The 23,349-nt window shown below is 38.6% G+C and overlaps 1 protein-coding gene across 1 annotated transcript; it reads right to left on the bottom strand.

The window, feature by feature from the left end:
* Window positions 1–1,218: 1,218 nt before the first annotated feature.
* On the bottom strand, window positions 1,219–23,170 carry rhobtb2b (Rho related BTB domain containing 2b). The gene is made up of 10 exons (XM_079804361.1): window positions 23,118–23,170; window positions 18,327–18,528; window positions 18,133–18,236; window positions 17,861–18,046; window positions 14,185–15,119; window positions 10,070–10,188; window positions 9,751–9,901; window positions 7,140–7,228; window positions 2,241–2,346; window positions 1,219–2,168 (listed from the first exon to the last, which is right to left on the bottom strand). The coding sequence occupies exons 1-10, from the start codon at window positions 23,138–23,140 to the stop codon at window positions 1,945–1,947; spliced, it is 2,139 nt and encodes a 712-aa protein (XP_079660487.1). The 5' UTR covers window positions 23,141–23,170; the 3' UTR covers window positions 1,219–1,944.
* Window positions 23,171–23,349: the final 179 nt, after the last annotated feature.

The following is a 23,349-nucleotide window of genomic DNA, read 5'->3' as shown; positions in this document are numbered from 1 at the left end:
ATTTAATTTAAATATAGATAAGCGTTTTCTTTCGATGCAGTTTAGTTTTACAGAACCATTGATTGTGTGATATTATGTATTCAGTATCAAGACTAAATCACATCTCAAAGACAGTTAAGACATGAAACAGGATTACCACAAGATCTAGATCTCACACAAAACTCAAGACAGTTAACGGGATTGTGCACTCAGAAACACATTCTGTCATTCACTCACCCTCATGAGTACTCCAAACCTGGGATTTATGGAAACCTTGTGACTTCTGTGGAAAACAAAAGGCGTATTTTTGAATTTCCTCCATGGAAGAAAAAGTCGTACAGGTTTAGAACAAGATGAGGATCAGTAAACGATGACAAAATGTTCACTTTTGGGTGAACTATCCCTTTATTCACATGAAATTCAAGAAAACTGCTGCTTTTACTAAATGTGTAAATGTTTTTGCCACTCAATTCAATATCCAAACTATGCTTTAGTGAAAAATATAAGCTCGATGACCGTCTAGTGAGGAACTCACACAGGAAGACTCTGCCAGCAGAATCTCACCATGACTAGGCACAATTATGTGGCAAACTCACATTTTCCGCTATAATTTAAGCACTAGAGTCTAGTGATCACCTGACGGTCATGCCTGTTATAATCAGGAGAGTATATATATGAAATGATTCAGGGGATGAATCACAAAGAGTCATTGTAGGTACAATGCTAAAAATTTTAAAATATCATTATTGGCTAAAAATGCACAGCGATTTGCACAAAACAGGTTTAGTTTTGTTCTTTTGGTGAATGTTCGATGTTCCCACAATTCTGCTTTGAGGCGAAATTGTTTTAGATCAGTAGTTCTCAATTGGTGGGTGAGGGAAAAACAGCTAAGTCCGGAAAATATTTGAAAGCGTAATATGTTAAACATTTGAAATCTCTATTAGTCTTGATGTAAAATGTCTGCCCAAACCAGCGTTGTTAATTTAACTAAAACTTATTCAAATTTTTTTGGTAACTGAAATAAAGCTTTACTTAAACTTATTAGTTAGTTGCCAAGGCCAATTTACTAAGTACTAAAATAAGTACAATAAATTATACAAATTATATATATTATATATATATATATATATATTATTTATTTTTAGTATATATTATTTATTATTTAGTGGTTAGTTCATATATATATATATATATATATATATATATATATATATATATATGAACTAACCATGAGCAATACATTTGTTACTATATTTATTCATCTTTTTTCACGTTAGTTTATAAAAATACAGCTGTTCATGGTTTGTTCAGGTTAGTTAACAGTGCATTAACTAATGTTAACAATATTTTAATAAAGTATTAGTGAATGTTGAAATGAACTGCACTTGTAAAGCATTTATTTATGTTAATTATTAGTTTATGTTAACTAATGTAGTTAACTAATGAACCTTATTGTAAATTATTACAAAAAAAAAAATAAGAAGCTAATTCAAAATGTACTATGAAACATAATATGAAAGTATATAAATAATATTATAATAACACCAGGCCAAACAATGATCAACCACACAGTGTTGTATGCGTTTGTATGATGAACAAATTTTGCTCCATGTTGAATCGCCATTTGATGTCCAATGTAAAATCAGTTGGGAACCACTGAACTAAATCCCTAAAATACACCAAGGGTTTCTTCATTGTTTTGAGATGAGATGCCTACCTGTTTTACGTACGAACAACTAGTCACATTCGGTAAACATTTTACATTTAGGCCTGTTCGGCGGCCATGCCCTACATGATGCCTGTACAGGACACCAAGCACCAAGAACTTCAAAGCACGGTTGATGAGATGTTGATCTAAAACCAGCTGTGATTTCAACCCTGTGGAAAAAGCAGGACTCGAAGAAGATGCGATGTGTTCGCTGCACCTTACAGTTTGTCCATCTTAAAGGTTTCCCCCTGGTCTCTTCAGATGATAGCAGAGGGGCCTGAGGATGAGGACGATGAGGAAGATGAAGAGGGGTTCGAAGGGGAGGGCGGAAGATTCCACAGCACCCATTTACGCTTGCTCTGCCGCTTCTGCAACAGGTAGTCCTCCTTTTCCCGCTCCTTCCGTGCTCTCTGGTAGTGGTCGTCCTCCTTCAGGTACCAGACCGGAGGCCAGCGGTGCTTCTCAAAGTATTCTTGGTTCTCTGGAGATGCATCAAAAACATGTTAAAAACTGAATTCTGGACAGGTGAAAACAAACACTTTTCATGTACTACCTGCTGATTTGGCCCTCATGTCCCTTGGGAATTTGCGACACACGTTGTTGTAGTTGGTGCAGATGTGGTGAAGGCACCAATCGGTGAGCTGGTAGGCACAGTGGAACTGAAATCACATGACAACATGTAACTTGAACAGTATGATTTATACAATGCATTCAACAGATCCATGGGTAAACCGGTATAGACTGACTGTGGATAATGAGCTAACTCACCCTAATGTCATTACAAACTCTTCCGTGGAACACAAATGGGGATAGTGCATGAAAAGTTTGTCTTTTCATTTAGATTTTTTTTAACCTGTCCAGAATTTCATAAGTTTCAACTGTTAGTGGTATTATAACAAAGTGGAAGCAATTGGGGACAACAGCAACTCAGCCACGAAGTGGTAGGCCACGTAAAATCACAGAGCGGGGTCAGCGCATGCTGAGGTGCACAGTGCGCAGAAATCGAGTCAATAGCTACAGACCTCTGTGTAGAGAGCTTCATGGAATGGGTTTCCATGGCCGAGCAGCTGCATCCAAGCCTTACATCACCAAGTGCAATGCAAAGCGTCGGATGCAGTGGTGTAAAGCACGCCGCCACTGGACTCCAGAGCAGTGGAGACGTTTTCTCTGGAGGGACGAATCACGCTTCTCTGTCTGGCAATCCGATGGACGAGTCTGGGTTTGGTGGTTGCCAGGAGAATGGTACTTGCCTGACTGCATTGTGCCAAGTGTAAATTTTAGTGGAGGGGGGATTATGGTGTGGGGTTGTTTTTCAGGGGTTGGGCTTGGCCCCTTAGTTCCAGTGAAAGGAACTCTTAATGCTTCATCATACCAAGACATTTTAGACAATTTCATGCTCCCAACTTTGTGGGAAAAGTTGGGGGATGGCCCCTTCCTGTTCCAACATGACTGCGCACCAGTGCACAAAGTAAGGTCCATAAAGACATGGATGAGCGAGTTTGGTGTGGAGGAACTTGACTGGCCTGCAAAGAGTCCCGACCTCAACCTGATAGAACACCTTTGGGATGAATTAGAGCGGAGACTGCGAGCCAGGCCTTCTCGTCCAACATCAGTGCCTGACCTCACAAATGCGCTTCTAGAAGAATGGTCAAAAATTCCCATAAACACACTCCTAAACCTTGTGGAAAGCCTTCCCAAAAGAGTTTAAGCTGTTATAGCTGCAACGGGTGGGCCAACTCCACATTAAACCCTACGGATTAAGAATGGGATGTCATTTAAGTTCATGTGCATGTAAAGACAGGTGTCCCAAAACTTTTGGCAATACAGTGCATCCAAAGCGAAACATACTCACAAAAAAAAAATGTAATCACATAATGCTGTCAATATGAAACATACATATCCTCATTAGGTTACGTTGTTAAAATACATCAGTTAGGTTCAGGAGTAGGTTTAGAGGATATTTGTACAGTATAAAAATCATTTCTATGAAAAATCCCCATAAAACATGGACACCCAACATGTGTGTGTATGTGCTTAATGTATTTGTAAATATGTTTAGGAACACTTCATACTAATGTAATTAATGTCAAATAAAGGCTGGATTAAAAGCACTTAATGAATGACATTTTCCATGGTCTAATGTAAAGTGAGAACTATTTATGATTAATACGTTAACAAAGCATTATCCAACTCTTTACATATGAGCCAATTAAATAATAACACTTTGTTAATTACAGTGACTATGAATGAAGAACTCACTGTTTGTATATAGTCTATTCATGTATTAATTACAGTTTATAAACTATTAATACACTATTATTAACACTATTTATTATTATCAATGTTGAATTTTTTTTGCTTCTTTATATATATATATATATATATATATATATATATATATATATATATATATATATATATATATATATATATATATACACACACATTTATTTTCAGGATACTTTGATGGATAAAAAGTTCTAAAGAACAGCCTTTGTTTGAAATTGAAATCTTTTGTAACCTTATACAAGTCTTTAATTTCTCTTTTGATCAATTTAATGCATCCTTGCTGAATTAAATTATTAATTTCTTTAAAAAAAATTTTTTTTACTAACCCTGAACCGTTTAATGGTACTGTACTTTCTTCTATGGAACATAAAAGTTTCTGTTTTTTTCTCATTACCAAAAATCTAGTGCCAAGAAGCTCTAATGGGATTTGAAAGAGATATCAAAGCTAACATATGGCTTCAGAAGGCTTGAAATATAACTTAAGGATGTCTTAAAAGACTTTTCACGGTGTTTCTTTGGGTCCAGTGAACAATATGCTAAATATCTCCATTTGTGTTCCACTTCCACGGAAGAGTTTGTAATGACATTAGGGTGAGTTAGCTCATTATTCACAGCCAGTCTATACCGGTTTACCCATGGAACTCGAGCTCTGTTGAATGCATTTTATAAATCAGTTTCAGAGTCAAATACAGGAACACATTTTATCTACAGAGAGTGCCTAAGTCACAAAAGTGAAGACATTTTTAAGGTAAAGACAGAAGAGCAACGTGCACATTCACAGGAATGCAGCAAAAATGTGTCTGACTTCACATCGAAACCTGGAGCAGGAAACCCATTATTTCCTCAGTCATGCAGCTTTCAAGATTTTTTCTAAGTTTACTTGTAACATAATAATAGGCATTTTAGATTTGTTGAGAGTAAAGTACGGCAGAGTCTCAGCTCTTGCTTCACAATAGCTCGGTTAATCAATAAAGGAAATGCTAACTTGGAAACTTCACTTAAAGGGGTACTTCACCGCTGGAAAGATGAATGTGTATTTAAATTGGGTCATTTATGTAGTAGAAATGTGAAATTAGTTTAGAAGTTGATGCCTTCTAGACTGAGAAAAGCCAGAAAATGTATTTTTGGCTCATATGGATGAAAGAAAACAACTCCCAGAATGCACTTGCTTCGCTGCCCTGCGAGGCCACTCCCAAGCCACGCCTACAGGATACATCACTTGCCCACTGCGGCACCGCCCCACCGTCGTGTTCATTTTTATAGTAATAAAATCATTTAGTTCAGTTAGAGAACAGACACTGCAATGAAAAACTGAACATGTCTGTTCAATACAGTGTTAGCCGAACAAGAGTCGCAGCACAGACGCAGCAGGAGTCAGATTTCATTCATCACAAGAGTGAAGAGCTGAGATGATCTAAGCACGGCATTCATTCACGGCTGCACAGTCATTCATGGCGCGTTTTCAGTTCATGCCTATGGAAGCTTGAGAACACTCGCTTTCCTCCGCACCGCTCCGTTATGAATGTCTGTGCGGCCGTCTGTGTCTTACATTCTGTGAGTGAGATGCCACCCCTATGGGCGGGTTGAAAACATGCGGAACTAGCTCCTACTACTGGCTGTAGTCTCTAGCCAAAAAAGCCTCCGATGACGCTAAATTAGGGCTGCACGATTAATCGAAAAAAAATCACGATCTCGATTCAAACATAAATGCGATCTCATTTCTTAATGTTGGCGATTCACTTCCGTGTATTTCCCTCAGATCATGCTGCGTTCACGCATTATTGGTCACACCAGAGCTTGTCACACTCACACAATAACAAAACACTAACCAATCAATCATAAATCTCCACTTCTCTCCTCTCCCTCATTGGCCATGTTTCGCTGTTACTGACGTGTAACAAGACGGCAGAGCAGACCTAAACGGAGTCAGATTTGTAGCGGTAAGAGGTAAAAATTAACCGCAAACTGTGCACGCGCGCACGGCAGAGAGGGAGAGAGAGCGAGAGACCTTGCGTGTGTGTGCTAGTGTGCACCTAATGAAGCGCATGTAAGACGGAGAGCGTCCTGATTGGCTTGTTTCGGTAAGTCAACCAATCAATTGTCAGTGTGGGCGGGCTTTTATCTCTTCTCCCGAACCGAATTAATCAGTTCAGTGTATCTAGAAACTGGAGCGCCATGGCAGATGGAGAGTGCCCCAAAAAACGAAAGTATAAAGTATAAACATAATGACAATCTTGCACGCTGTACAGTTTGTTACTGACATGTTATGTTTGAGTTAAACAAGTTTCATTTCATGTGCATATTTTTCAGGTCGGCTAGTTGCCAGTTTAAAGTTGCAATGAAATATAAATAAAAGCAGTTTACAGAAATAGTATAAGCAGCTTATGTAAATAGTAAAAGTGATCTACATAATTTTACTTTTTTTTTTTTTTTTTACAAATAATTGCATAGGCCTATAGAAATTATATATTAATGATATATTATATTATAATATACAAGTAAAGTCATGTTCTGTGGTGAAATTCTTTAGGATACTTTTCCTCCTTTCATACCTCCCTGAAATGACTTTTTTCAGGTTGGGATGTCTGTAACACTGTCTTAGTACATTAAGCCACGTTAAGCGTTTTCTTATAACATTTTTTTCTAAATATTTTATTTATAGTTTTCATTTTTTACAAAAACAAAATGAAACCACGAAATAAGACAACAAAAACCCTCTCTCCACAAGGCAAGATATTAAATAATCATAAAAATAGAAATAAACAGTAATAAGCATATATTTACATCTAGTCTGTCTACATTTGTTGTTTCTACATTTTAATTTAATTGTAACTAATTACTTTTATTTAAAATTGATTAATTTTTTTTAAAGTATAAGAAAAAATGAGAATCGTGTAAGAGAATCGTGATCTCAATTCCCATGGAGAAAAATCGTGATTCACATTTTAGCAAGAATCGTGCAGCCCTACGCTAAATGACGATATTTGTGTCATCGGAGTCTTTTTTCCAGACATAAAATACATAATTCTCTCGTCTCAGGAGGACATGTAGGGGGGGAGCACGATCATTCGAATATACTACCGGGTTTCTACTGATACAAAGCTTAATGCTATTCACTGAAGTAACCCTTTAAATAACCTATGCACTAAAACTTCAACTTTACCTGAGCCATCTCCAGATATACCAGCACATCTCCGTCAATGTCTGTGCCCATGGCGGCAGACTCCTTCAGAACAGTCACAGTATGGAGCTCTGCAGCAAAACAATTAAGCAATTAGTTCCTCCAGAAATTTCAATTCTGTCATCATTTATTCACCCTCGTGTTGCTCCAAATCTACGATTTTTTTCTAAGGAGAAGTTTAGCACAGTGTTCATGCTGCTCTTTCAATGCATGAAAATAGTGAATGGTGTTAGTTCATTTGAAAGGGGTGAAAACGAACATAATATGGTCACATATTATAGATTATATTATTTTACAGTTTAGATTAGGGTCCAATTCTCACTATTAACTACAACCTTTGCCTCAAAAAACTCCTAATTAGTTGTTAAGTTTAGGTATTGGGTAGGATTAAGGGATGTAGAATATAGGGATGGGCGATATCTTATCGTTTGCGATATACCGGTAAAAATTCTCCCCACGATAAGAATTTGTCTTCCCGCGATAATAACGATAAAGCCTAGTTGATGGCGCGACCCATCCGCACCGTGCCGCCGCTGGCCGTTATTACTTTATGATGGCCGCGTTGGCTGCGTTCGTCAATTTGTATGGCTGAACGGGGGTTGGAGAGAGAATTGTCTTGTGGTGCCCCCGCAGCACTCGGTGCCCTAAGCGCCGCGCAATGGGAGCGGCGGCACTGAATCCGCATCTCATGTGCAGAGCGAAAACAACTAGAAGCTGCGGAAGAGTTCATAGCTAAACGAGGGGCACCTGAGGGCAATCTGAACCTGTACATACAGATGTATTTTCACTCGCTGAGCACTTGGACTGAGCGCTTAAGAGATTCGCTCTGTCTCAATCGATCGGTAAAGCAAACTATTTCAGTTCAACTCAATGAATGCGCAGTGTATTTGACGCACATTTAACACTAGTGTGAGGCGCGCGACTGAGAGCGCTCAGTGTTTCACACACACTCAAAGAGAGAGCCAGAGAGTCTTATACCACACAGAATTGACGTGCTACATGTAAACAATATCCTTTTGTTGTATTTTCCTGTAAAATAATGGCGTTTATTTGGAATTATTCAGCCTTTCATGAACAGGAAGAAACGAATGCACCGACGGGGATCTCATTGGCTGGCGTGCACCTATTACTGGCTCTGCTATTACTGTGCCTGTTTTGATTTCAACAAATCAGTTTGAATGAGCGCTGACAACGTGATTAATATTCATGAACCCAGAAGCTCATTAATCCTTAGTGCAGTTTATTTTTATTAGTAGAAGAATTCGTGGTATTATTATCTTTACTCAAATTACTGAAGTTCTATCATTAAATCATTAGTTTAAACTTTTTTGTAATCTGAAGACATTTTTGGGATAATTACTTTTGCTGTCTCTGCTATTTTTACCACTGTTTGCACCATGTATGAATAAATACAGAATCGGTTTACATGTAAAACTTGTCATTGATTTCAAAATTATTATTGTTTGTATTGTGTGGTGTTTTTCAGCACAGTTGCACTATTTAAACATTACCTGCACTTTTACAATTATAGACAATTATATCTGCAACTTTTCCATTTCTGAAAAGGCTGGTGTGTAATTTCACATAAAAAAATAATTAATTATATATATATATATATATATTTTTTTTTTTAATGTATTATAGGAGCCTATTTGATGACAGGTACGTTTTACTAGATCATTGTTTGTTTTTCTGAGTCTCTCAAGAATGCATGCAGCTTTCACTTGTATCCAAAAACATGGGGAATGATACTACATTTATCGTCATTGATATCGTTATCGCAATAAATACTAGAAAATATCGGGATAAATTTTTAAGTCCATATCGCCCATCCCTAGTAGAATATGGCCATACAGAATAAGGCATTATTAATGCTTTATAAGTACTAATAAACAGCCAATATCCTAGTAATATCCATGTTGATAAGCACCTAGTTAATAGTGAATATTGGACTCTAAGTGTTACCCATAATATTTACACTACTGTTCAAAACTTTGGGCAGTTAAAAAAAAAAAAGAAATTAATTATCTTCATAAGGATGCATTTAATTGATCAAAGTGACAGTAAAGTCACGTATGATGTTAGAAAATATTTATATTTCAAATAATGCTGTTCTTTTGAACTTTCTATTCATCAAAGAATCCTGAAAAAAATGTATTGCCAAAATACACCATAATATTAAGCACATTATGTTTCAATATGTTTCAACATATTGATATACAAAGAAATCTTTACTGAACAGCAACTCATTATATTAGAATAAATTCTGAAGGATCATGTGACCCTGAAGACTGGAGTAATGATGCTGAAAATTCAGCTTTACATCAGAAGAATAAATTACATTTTAAAATGCATTAATATTACAGAATATAACTGTTTTGACTGTATATTTGATCAAATAAATGCAGCCTTGGTGAGCATAAGAGACTTCTTTCAAAAACATGAACAAAATCTTATATCCCAAACCTTTGAAAAAAAATGTATGATATAGAACGACAGGTTTAAAATACAGTGAAAGCAACTTGTGTTATAAAGAGATATAAGCTCTATAATCCTTAATGTTCATTATTGACATGATAATCAATCATCAGACCTGTGAGGGCGACCAGATGAGGCAAGCAGAGGCGATTGGCCAAGATAATGAGCTCCATGGCGTCCAGGTCAGGTCTGGAGCAGAAGCGTCCCGTGTAGAGATACTCCAGCACCGCCTGCATACTACTACGGGTCGTGTTTGGGAACAACACCTGTGAAACCGCAACATGTCTTTGAAGATAACATTAACTTCTACACAAATATCAATCTTCACTCAGAGGACAAAATGTCAAATTTCCCAATTGATTTATCTCTTTGCCACAGTGATGTTTATGAATGTTGTGCATGAATGGGTCACTTCTGTAAAATGCAGCACTCACCTCTTCAGTACAGCTCTCGACAAAAGGCCCGCCAAACATGGCTGCCATCCAATCGCAGCTAGAGATGAGCAGGGGTTTATGGGCCTGTACGGAACCATCATCCAGTTTAAACACCACATCTGAGATATAAAGAAAGAAATCTTTAATGCAGCAAAAACAGACAGCATTAGGATCTTACGATAGGGCTGCACGATTAACCGTAATCGCGATATGGCTTTTATCAAAATCGCAAAGGCTGTGATTTAATTAAATAAATATATGCGCTGCATGTTTCAGATCAAAGAGTGGCACTGTGTTCTTTTACACGTGCGCAGCTCATGATCCATCATTGTTTGCAGCTCCTCAGAACAGCCCGATCATAGTAAATGCTGCTCCACATGTATATACTCTTTAACGTCGCTTTAACATGCATTTTGGAATGCAATATGTGCTGATAAGTAAAACAAGTCAGCTCGCCAGTATGCCAGTTTTTTGGATTTTATAAGTCTGAACGTAGTCAGACCAATGTCGTTTGCAAATTATGCAAGACCGTCGTCCCCACCAAGAACCACAAACTTGTTTTACTACCTTAAAGCTACACTGTGTGATATTTTCCCCCATCTAGCGGTTAAAAGGTATATGACCATCCAGTGAATATTAGTTTCTCTTCCTCTCAATTCCGATTTCGTTTTAACTCCTACGGTGGCCGATTTAGTCCAAGACTAATATGGCTTCCAGTTCGACACGGTGCCATCGAGTGTTAAAACGCGAAAGGCGAAGCTTGAATTTACGGGTAGGGCTGGGACGGTATGGATTTTTTCTTACCGCGGTTGAAAAGCAAGAATTCCCGCGGTTCAGCGGTAAACCGCTTTAAACGGCTCCCGATCGAGTTTCGCGCACAGCCGCACACACCAGCGCAGGCAATTAAACATAATAAGGATTGGAACATGTTTATTTTACATTTATTTTTTCACGTTTAGAACAGGAACAATTAGAACAGAAATGGAATGATATCTGTAAAAAAAAGTGCTGGCAAAACGAAATATAGACTAGGCCATGGTTTACATCCCAGTCATATTTTTTGCTGAGAGAGCAGATCAGATCACGACTGAGAGATCTGAAGATGGAACAGCATAAACAAAGACAAACAAACACATTTTTATTTATCGGTATTGATCAGTAATATAGCCTATATTTATTTGTTCATGTTTATTTATTTCCCATATTTTTACTTTCAGATTACAGTCGTCGTCATCAAACAATCACTTAAACTATAACGACTTTCGCGCACACCCGCCCATATAATATAATATTATATTTATAGTATTTCTATTTTTATATTACATATTTTTGATTATTTATATATATATATATATATATATATATATATGTTATTTATATTACATAAATAATTTTTACATATTATATAATTATTTATATTTATGTTATTTATATTACATAAATAATTTTTACATACTATATTATTATATTATATTAGGCCTATTTTTACATATTTATATTAATTTATATATAGGCTATATGCCTATCTCGTGTGCGCTTTTGTCTCAGTGGTGCTATTTAACGAAGGCTATTTAATTTAACAAAGTGTCGCTGCTCACACTACCGTGATTGGATATTACTTATTATTTATATTTATATTACATATTTTTACATATTCATATTAATTTATATATCTCGTGTGCGCTTTTGTCTCTGTGGTTCAAATATTTAACGAAGGCTATTTAATTTAACCAAGTGTCGCACACTACTGTGCTTGTAAGCCTGCCAGACGGATATCTTTTTCGATAGCCTTTTAATGAAATTGGAATTTCAGAATCACATAGCCTACTTATATTTAATTGCCTACAATAGATTATTTATTGATTATATAGAATTACATTTCGCAGGCCCAGCTTATTTGTAGTCAATCTTTCCCAAACAGAGTTGGAAGACAGTTAAAACTTACCAGTACTAAGGAGGGCTGAGGCAGGTCCAGCTCAGTTTGTTCTTTCTGAAGCCGTGGTTTTTTTTTGCCAGCTATGGGAGAAATCGGTCACCAGCGTTCGACACAAACCCGCGGCCCGGGCGGTGCGTTCTTTTTTCTGCTTTCATGACTTCTATCTCCCTACCCGCTATTGTCGGCTGCGCAACCATGTGAGAGAATAGTGTTAAGCACGTGCAATTAAAAACCTGCTTATGCGCCTGTATTTTATGCTTTAGTAAAATTGAATTCAAATTATAGGCTACAAGACATTACACGGATACAAATGGAATGTTATAATGGAAAATTGCGCTCCCCAACTCGCTAAAGGTCGGATTTGCTCCATCTTTTGATTCAGTTTTGTTTAGAAAACCTTGAATCCATATAAGACACGCACGTCATTAGACACAATCCATGTCATTAGAATCAATGAATCCATGGAATTAGACACAACGTGCACACATGTGCAGGCCAATGTTTTTTTTTATTTTTTTATTTTTTTCTCTCGGTGATGGCGGTGATGATCTCAGACCCGCGGTAGGCGTCACGTGACCGCGGTATTGCGGTAATGCGGTAACCGTCCCAGCCCTATTTACGGGTATGTCCCTCTTTGGCTAATGTACTTTCAAGATGGAGGGGCAACATGGCGACCCGCATTCGAACCCCTTACCCGTATGTATTTTCAATGGCATATTATAAACTTACGAGAATACGTTATTACTTGAAAGAAGTAAATATACATTAATGAGCACATATATTTTTGAAAGAACCAAGTGTTTTTAGCTAAGAATAAACTAAAAAAGTTACACAGTGTAGCTTTAAAGGAAATGTATGTAAGATTGTGGCCAAAACTGGTACTGCAATCACTTTAAAATTACTGTAGAGCGGTGTAACCCCTCTCCCCCTCCCCCCTGACTTGAGTCCTACACAGTAAGTTTTTTTTCTTCATTGTCACGACGTTTTTCTGATTCATAACGAGGTCTTTTAGGTTTCGTAAAGTTAGACATTTTTTATTCAAAAAGTTTGTAGCTGCAGCTGTGGAAACTAGAGCAGAGCTGGCAACCCGGATACCGAAACACTACTGACTTCGTGATTGGTAGATAGGTGGAGGGTGGCGCTTCAGGCCAAAATACAACATGTCAACATCAACATCAGTTGAGGGCTGCAACTTCACTTTTAAATGACAATATCCTGGCCGGACTACTGTTGTCAGTGATATAAGTCTTTGAAATTAACATTATTTCTTAATGTCTAGTGACATATCAGGGCGATTTTATGGTTAATTGAAATACATTTCTTACATACAGTTCCTTTAAGCCTTGTTTATACTTTCGTCTGGCTCCGCAGCGCGAACCTCCGCTGACTACGCGCGCGCCTCATCCGTTTGGGGACATGTTTAACTCGACGTGCTTGCCGTTGTACTATTCTTTAACAGTACAAAGAAAAAATGGAGGCACTACACCTTAAAAATGTTAAGAGATAATTGTTAAGTGTTCATTGTGATTTTAGATTTTATTTCATTGTGATTTACATTTTAATTATTTGAGTGTTTTCCATGGTTGTGTTGACATTTCTGCCTTTATAATTGAGGGGATTATAATCAGAGGAGGGTTAAGTTTAAAATAAAAATGTTTAAATGTAAAATATTTTTCTCCTGGTCCTTATTTTAAATAGGTCATAAAAATATCAATAATTATCGATATCGACCGATTATATCGTGATATATAAACACTTATATCGTGATACAGTTTTCAGCCATATCGCCCAGCCCTAACTTTGCTACAACTCTTCCTTTGTTGATATTTTAATGACACATTTGTATAATACAAAACTGACTGAGATCAGGGAAAACCCATATAGACACTAGTTCCTGGGTTCACAGAGATGGGCACCTAGTGGTGAACCATTGAAATTCTGAAACAGTTGATATAATGAATCCTCATTTACTGAAATCATGTGACTTTGGCAGGCCAAACTAATGATTTGCAAATATTTTGAAGCTTGAAACAGTGTTCCGAAAGCGGCCATCACTATTTTACAGTCAAATATTACAATAGTTTTTATTTAGTAATAATAAATTATACTAATTCGCAATTCAATTCTATTCCCAAATTGTGCAACCCTACTTTACTACATGAGATAAAACAACTCTGACCTGAGAAAGTTCCTTTAGCCAGGCATTCCTTCACCCGATTGGTCCGTCGCACATGGAAAGCCTTAGTGATCTCCTGGTTCATGAAGGCCTCGTCGTTGAGGATGTTGGCGACCATCATGCGCAAGTCGAATACTTCAAGCAGCTCTGCGATGTGGGCGATGTGCATCAGGTCCTTCTCGTGCTCGTCCAACTGTCCAGTGTATAGGTAACGCATGACCACGCGAAACGGCCCGAGCAACACTGATGGGTCCATGTGCACCACCGTCATCGGCCGTGAGATGAACGTGACGGGGTCCTGGACCGTTTCTCTCCTGATGCTGACGAAAGCCCGACCTAAAGGGGACAGAAGCCGCATCCCACGGCCACTCTCTGAGTCTGCTCCGATCAGGGTCCCATCACTGATGCAGGCCCTGAGGTTGACCCTGCCATCTTCATCGCTGCTCTCACACATGTCAAAGCTGGCCGCCCGTGTAGGGGGCTCCCGTCCGGGAGGCTGCTTGCCATCAGACTCTGCCTTCACATCCTGGAGAAAAAGGTCATAGAATTTTGAAGAGGCCGTGGCGAGGTAGACTTTATGAGCGAAGACTCGCTGGTGCTCTTGGAGGATCAGAACCACATCAGCACACAGCGGCTCTTCCAGTAGCCGGGCAGGGTGCTCCTCAGTGGTGGAGGGAGGCGGCGGGATGACTATAACTGGTGGAGGAGGCTTTGGAGGCAGGAAAGGCGCCTGCAAAATGGGCCGTTGGACGTCCCTCAAGTGAGACTTCCAGAACTGCAGGTGGCGCCGTGAGATGAGAGCAGCGCGAATGGCATTGTCAAACACGTCCTTCACTCCGAACTGAGCCACAACGCTGGTCTCGTAGTACGGCACGCCCAGCTCTTTGGCCACCTCGCGACCCTTCTCAGGAGGGAGAATCTCATTTGCCTTGATGGGTCTGTAAAGTTGGTTCAGGGAGAAATGTCAACAAAAAGGATGTACTACAATATCTTTTATGTGAATGTTACAATTTTATAACATTCTTGCATTAAAGGTGCGCTATGTGACATTTTTTCAGTAAAATATCCAAAAACCACTAGGCCAGTGTTATATATTTTGTTCAGTTGAGTACTTACAATATCCCAAATGTTTCGTGAGAAATTACTATTTTAACCAAGGAACCGGGACGTGTGAGGGAGTCGCCTGTCGATGGCGTCATATCAGTGTTACCCTCGGTTTATTTTGCAGAAACGCTTTACTCTTACTGCAGTGTGAACAAGTGTCATAGCAGCCGCCGAGAGAACGCACAGAGTAACATCATAACTTCATTTTCATCACTCAGATGTATCTAATATGATAAACAGAGCTGCGTTACCTCATACTCATGACCGGAAAAGCGGAAATGGCACCAGCGACTGTGCCATATTAAAAGTCCCACTGCTTGTGAGACGTGTGTTGCGCTCATCTTATTAACAATCGCTCCAGCAGCCTTGCTCAGGTCCACAACACTCAGGGCCTGCTCTGCTTCATACTACAGTAACGTTAATAATCTCATCCATGAACATGATTTCTGCATGAGTCCCATCCCGATTCTTTTCCACCAGCTGTGAGGTAAAGACCACATGTCCCAAGATTCTGCGCTCAAACTTGGCGTCATCAAACTACGTCTTTGAATAGGCGACCTCTAGCGGACGGAAAAGTTACATAGTGCACCTTTAATTAAAAACCCCCTCAATAAATTATGCTCAATTTAGCCAATTTAATTAACCAAAAACTGGCATTCAGAAGCAGGTGATATTAATATAGAGACATTTATAATTAGTATTTTTTATCCTCATAATTTAGAGAAGCAAGTGATATTTATAATATAAAGATAATATAATTATTGGTATTACTATTTTTTATATTTATAATATAGATAATATTTGTTTTATAAGTTAGAGAAGCATGTGGTATTTAAAATACATATATTCATAATCATTTGTATTTTTTTATTCATTTTCTGCAGTATAATTATTATAGAAATTAATACATTCATTCAGCAGTAATGCGTTAAATTGATCAAAAGTGACAGTAAAGTCATTTGTGATGTTTTAAAATATGCCATTTTCAAGTAAATGCTGTTATTTTGGACTTTCTATTGATCAAAGAATCATGGTTTCCAATTTAAAATAGAAAACAGTTATTTTAAATTGTAATGATACTCTAGTTTTAGTGAGCAGAAGAGACTTAAAATTACATACCCCAAACTATTAAACGGTAACATAGATTTTAACAATAGATATTTTGGCAACACTTTACAATAAGGTTGTATTAGTTAACATTAGTTAAGGCATTAGTTAATATGAACTAACCATGAACAACACCTCTGTTCAGCATTAGTTAATCTTTCTCTTTTAAAAAGATTTTAATAAAGTATTAGTAAACGTTGAAATTAACATTAACAAAGATTAATAAATGCTTTATAAGTGCAGTTCATTATTAGTTAACTAATGAACCTTATTGTAAAGTGTTACCGATATTTTATCAAACAAAACAAAATTATACACCTGAGCCTATTAATTAATTCTTTTTTCCCCAGGAAGAAAAAGACTATACATTTTGAATTAGTATAAGCTCTGAAGGGGCAGGTCAGATACCTGTGCCTCTTCGTTCATACACATATCCTTCAAGAATGATTTTATGATCAATATTAAAATAAGAATCAATGATAATCAAGTTATAACCATTTTATATATTTAATAAATCAGTTCACCTATAACCTCTCTTTATTTAATGAGTGATTTTGGATACAGGGGCCAGTTGCATAAACTAAGCCATTATGTTAAGACAGTGTCTTAAGATCTAGTATGAGCCACTAGCAGTTAGGCAAGTGGCATTCAGTCTTACTTTTCGTATTAAATTAGGCCAGTCTGTTTTTATGTAACTGATTTAAAAAAATTATGAACAGTCTTAAAGAAAAAAATGGATGTCTAACTTGTAAGACTAGTCTAAACTGTTTATGCAACCGGCCCCAGGTCTACGTGACTTTCGGGGACTCAGAGAAATGTACCTCTTAAATGCTTTTCTTACTTAATAGAATAAATTCACTTCTGAACTAGAGTTAGTATCAGCATGTTTTGGAGAAGTGCCTTGTTGATAGTTAGTTAAGATGTTCTCAACCTTGAGGAAACTTATTCTCTGGAGCTTTGTGTGTATGTGCGTTGTATGATTTGTGCAGATCCAGTATTGGAGATGGGCCTTCCTGCAGGCGATGCCAGACCTATAGACGCCTTTCCATGACCTCCCGCGTCATTGTGATCTAAAAATCTAGTCATGGGGCGACAACTAGTCTACCCATTTTAGTGATATGCTCTGCAATCTATCCTTGTCTGGAAATTTACCGTGACTGGGCATTTTCTCTGCCAATCAGAATCATTCCACATGGCAGTGATAACGTGGCTAGACCTTGAAAACAGTATAACTGTTCAGAAATTGTATGTACGTTAGACGGAGGCGGGGAGACTGTTAGAGGGAGCGCGGCCTACAAACTCCTCTTGAAGCTGGTTTCTGCTGATGAAACTGCAAACTATTCTTCAGTAAATATTTCTTTAATTAATCTAACTCCTGACTCTTGGTCTTCATTTTTCACTACTGGTCCTGGGTCCTAAACTGTTACCGCAACAGTTTATTAGCCGAACATTATGAACAACAACTCACCTGGCAAGAGGCCTCCGTGCCCTATTAACAGCCTCCAGGTCAGCGTAACGCAGGTCTAACTGGCAGCCCACCAGGATGACTGGGGCGCGAGGGCAGAAGTGCTTGATCTCTGGGAACCACATGGTCTTCACATGAAAGAGAGAATTGGGGTTGGCGATGGAGAAGCACAGGACCACCACGTCTGACCTGGTGTCCAAACACAAAACAAAACATTCAAGACATCCTCAAAAAGAATATTTCCGAGATTATGTTTCATTTCCAAAACAACACACCTGCCGTAAGCAAAGCGGCGGTCTTTGTGGTGGTCTCCGAAAGTGTCCCATAATCGAAGAGACACGCTGACATCATCCACTACGTCTCTGGAGCGCTCCAGAACCTTCAAAACAAGGCACAAGAATTGGATTTGAGTTACAATACTTATCTAATGATTTTGAAGTGTCGTGAGTGAAAAGATAAAAGCCCAGACCTCTTGACAGACTCTGTACTGGTCAATGGCCCAGACAGTGGGCACATGCGTGGCGAGGAGCTGGTATTGTGTTAGAGTGGCGTTACATGCTCGGGCACATATCAGCCGTGTTTTGCCCACAGCATTGTCCCCCACCACCACACACTTAATGGTCTCCACATTAGGCCTCTCATAGTCCATGTCAGTATCTGTAAATTGGGACCTAAATGAAATGGATAAAGACAAAATTAACACTCATAAAACTTGAAAATACAATGAAAAAATTGCCAAGAGCTTTCTGTCCCTCCACTGACAGCTACGCAACTACCATTTTGACGCTTCAAAAAGTTCATAAAGAGATCGTAAAACTAATACATATGAATTAAGCTGTTTAGTCCAAATTTTCTGAAGAGGCTCGATCGCTTTATATGATGAACAGATTGAGGAATTACAGGATTACAGGAATTTAGGCTTTTATTCACATATAAACTTTATTGAAATCAGTTGTGGTAAACGGAAGCTCAAACATGTTTGCTTGACGTGTGACTGAAAACCAATGAGGTTCATTCTCATGTAACGCAACATGTTTGAGCTTCCACAAGAACCAATGAGGTTCATTCTCATGTTATGCAGCACGTTTGAACTTCCGCAAGAACCAATGAGGTTCATTCTCATGTAACGCAACATGTTTGAGCTTCCACAAGAACCAATGAGGTTCATTCTCATGTTATGCAGCACGTTTGAACTTCCGCAAGAACCAATGAGGTTCATTCTCATGTAACGCAACATGTTTGAGCTTCCGCAAGAGCCAATGAGGTTCATTCTCATGTAACGCAACATGTTTGAGCTTCCGCAAGAACCGAGGTTCCTTCTCATGTAACGCAACTTGTTTGAGCTTCCGCAAGAACCGAGGTTCCTTCTCATGTAACGCAACTTGTTTGAGCTTCCGCAAGAACCGAGGTTCCTTCTCATGTAACGCAACATGTTTGAGCTTCCGCAAGAGCCAATGAGGTTCATTCTCATGTAACGCAACTTGTTTGAGCTTCCGCAAGAACCAATGAGGTTTTTCTCATGTAACGCAACATGTTTGAGCTTCCGCAAGAACCAATGAGGTTATTTCTCATGTAACGCAACATGTTTGAGCTTCCCCAAGAACCAATGAGGATCATTCTCATGTAACGCAACATGTGAGCTTCCGCAAGAACCAATGAGGTTCCTTCTCATGTAACGCAACATGTTTGAGCTTCTCCAAGAACCAATGAGGTTCCTTCTCATGTAACGCAACATGTTTGAGCTTCCCCAAGAACCAATTAGGTTCCTTCTCATGTAACACAACATGTTTGAGCTTCCCCAAGAACCAATGAGGATCATTCTCATGTAACGCAACATGTTTGAGCTTCCGCAAGAACCAATGAGGTTCCTTCTCATGTAACGCAACATGTTTGAGGTTCCTTCTCATTTAACGCAACATGTTTGAGCTTCCCCAAGAACCAATGAGGATCATTCTCATGTAACGCAACATGTTTGAGCTTCCGCAAGAACCAATGAGGTTCCTTCTCATGTAACGCAACATGTTTGAGCTTCCGCAAGAACCAATGGGGTTCCTTCTCATGTAACGCAACATATTTGAGCTTCTGCAAGAACCAATGAGGATCATTCTCATGTAACGCAACATGTTTGAGCATCAGCAAGAACCAATGAGGTTCCTTCTCATGTAACGCAACATGTTTCAGCTTCCGCAAGAACCAATGAGGTTCCTTCTCATGTAACGCAACATGTTTGAGCTTCCGCAAGAACCAATGAGGTTCCTTCTCATGTAACCCAACATGTTTAAGCTTCCGCAAGAACCAATGAGGTTCCTTCTCATGTAACGCAACATGTTTGAGCTTCTGCAAGAACCAATGAGGTTCATTCTCATGTAACGCAACATGTTTGAGCTTCTGCAAGAACCAATGAGGATCATTCTCATGTAACGCAACATGTTTGAGCTTCCGCAAGAACCGAGGTTCCTTCTCATGTAACGCAACATGTTTAAGCTTCCGCAAGAACCAATGAGGTTCCTTCTCATGTAACGCAACATGTTTGAGCTTCCACAAGAACCAATGAGGTTCATTCTCATGTTATGCAGCACGTTTGAACTTCCGCAAGAACCAATGAGGTTCATTCTCATGTAACGCAACATGTTTGAGCTTCCGCAAGAACCGAGGTTCCTTCTCATGTAACGCAACTTGTTTGAGCTTCCGCAAGAACCAATGAGGTTCATTCTCATGTAACGCAACATGTTTGAGCTTCCGCAAGAACCAATGAGGTTATTTCTCATGTAACGCAACATGTTTGAGCTTCCCCAAGAACCAATAAGGATCATTCTCATGTAACGCAACATGTTTGAGCTTCCCCAAGAACCAATGAGGTTCCTTCTCATGTAACGCAACATGTTTGAGCTTCCCCAAGAACCAATGAGGTTCCTTCTCATGTAACACAACATGTTTGAGCTTCCCCAAGAACCAATGAGGATCATTCTCATGAAACGCAACATGTTTGAGCTTCCGCAAGAACCAATGAGGTTCCTTCTCATGTAACGCAACATGTTTGAGGTTCCTTCTCATTTAACGCAACATGTTTGAGCTTCCCCAAGAACCAATGAGGATCATTCTCATGTAACGCAACATGTTTGAGCTTCCGCAAGAACCAATGAGGTTCCTTCTCATGTAACGCAACATGTTTGAGCTTCCGCAAGAACCAATGGGGTTCCTTCTCATGTAACGCAACATGTTTGAGCTTCCGCAAGAACCAATGAGGTTCCTTCTCATGTAACGCAACATGTTTAAGCTTCCGCAAGAACCAATGAGGTTCCTTCTCATGTAACGCAACATGTTTGAGCTTCCGCAAGAACCAATGAGGTTCCTTCTCATGTAACGCAACATGTTTGAGCTTCCGCAAGAACCAATGAGGTTCCTTCTCATGTAACGCAACATGTTTAAGCTTCCGCAAGAACCAATGAGGTTCCTTCTCATGTAACGCAACATGTTTGAGCTTCTGCAAGAACCAATGAGGTTCATTCTCATGTAACTCAGCACGTTTGAGCTTCTGCAAGAACCAATGAGGTTCATTCATATTAAACATCAAAAAATTTAAAAAGTGAAATATTTTTAATACTTACAGTCGACACAACAGTCTCTGTGCTCACAGAAATTAATATTTTAACGATTTATAAAAGATTAATCACTGTCTGGCCATCTGGAATTTTGGTATGGAGATAAAGGTTGTGATTATGATTTTTTTTTTATTATTACACCATGGGCCTATACCATGAAGCCGGTTTAGCTGGCTAGCCAGATATGTTTAAGCTTAGTTTGTGCCAATCCTGGGTTTTATGTACCATTAAAGTGGTTTGGCTTTTAGCAGTGTTCATCTCCATAACTTACGCTACATGGCCAACCTGCTCCAAGGCAGGTTATGTTCTGGATAAGAGATCTCAAACTGAAATTAGACCAATCAGCTGTGAGCAAAGTGACACACCTCTGTTGCAATAAAGCCCCTCCCTCTGTTTCTACTCCAAATTAAAGGTCACTACATAGCAAATGGTTTTAAAAGACTAAAGTGTCTGGCTTTTAACAATGCGTATTTATTATAATAATAATTTTGAATGACTTAGATATCATTTAAGTAATTATTATACCCTTAATCAATTACACATGTATCATTTTAGTTAATCAATCATTAATAGGCACATAGTTAAAATTAATATAAAGAGCCTATATCAAGGTCATACAAATAAGCTTTAAAATCAATAAATAAAGCTATAAAAATGACTACATGTGAGTTTAAATGTTCAATTCTCTCTATATATCAACTAAACTAACTTCATAACTTTTACTTGCACTGACTAAGATTTTTCTTAAAGTTGTCCACTTTCATAGACAGCTCTTTTCTTCTTCTTGTGTAAAATTTTTTAAATTCTTAATATTTTCAATCATGTAATATTCTGCAGGAGAGAGAAATCAATTTCGCTGCTTCTCTCGCGGGAAGTAGATGCTGTTTCACTGATCCAAATCGTGTGATTGGCTGTTCACTACTGATGTCACAGTTAAAATCCTAAACTCAGGATCAAAGCCTGAGTTGACAGAGAAAGTTGATGAGCTGAGTCATGGTACCAATAAAGCTTGATTGCATCGGTTTGGTTGTCAACTCAAAACCTATCCTGTAACCCTGAGTTTGTTCAACTACCTTCATGGTACAGGTCCCACATTGTGTGTGTATATTAGCACCGTTTGTTGTTTTTCTTGTGGTATGAGATAGAGCGTTTGGACCCGGAAGCGCTGCCGCGTGACGTCAGACTTAGCAACCGGATTAACCTGCAGAAAGTTTTTTAGCCGCGGCAACAACTTAAAAGTAGCCAATTTCCACAGGAAAACCTCTTGGCAACACTATTTTATAGCAATTTTTTTTTCTAGACATCTCTCGGAAGTTTCAAGAGAATTAAAACTAAGGCTAGTATGTTGCAATGAATAATTGCAAATATCCAATTTAGTGATCATTTTACAAAAAAATATTTTATGCAATCTTAGGCGTCGCTATTGACCAATCAGAATCAAGTATTCCAGAATCCGTCAGTATAATTAGACGCTCTCAGAATCGGCTGCACAAATACGCCTACGATGCCGATCCATGCTGTCTAGGTAGGCAGCAGCTCAGTAGGTTGAGACACAGCCTTCACACTGAACTTATGTAATACAACTCTTGTCCGTAATGTCCTGCTCAAGAGAGTAATTAATGTAGCCTACACAATCGCATTAACACACGAGACCTTACCGAAGTGAACTGAAGGGATGCATCGGGTTGGCAGTCGCTTGTGATCTTAGAGATGAAGATGATAAAATGCCCGTTGGATGCGCCGTGCACCTGAAATGAACCGGGCATACACTTCATTTTCCCGGCGGAGATTTTAGAAGATACAGAAATGTCCCCCTAGTTTACCGCAACCAGACCTAAGCTAACCCATGTTACCAGTCCAAGCCCTAATTCTTGAGCTCCTTTTTAATCA

This window comes from Gobio gobio, assembly GCF_949357685.1.
Source record: "Gobio gobio genome assembly, chromosome: 22".
Taxonomy (NCBI): domain Eukaryota; kingdom Metazoa; phylum Chordata; class Actinopteri; order Cypriniformes; family Gobionidae; genus Gobio; species Gobio gobio.
This window is presented reverse-complemented; position numbering and strand designations above follow the sequence as displayed.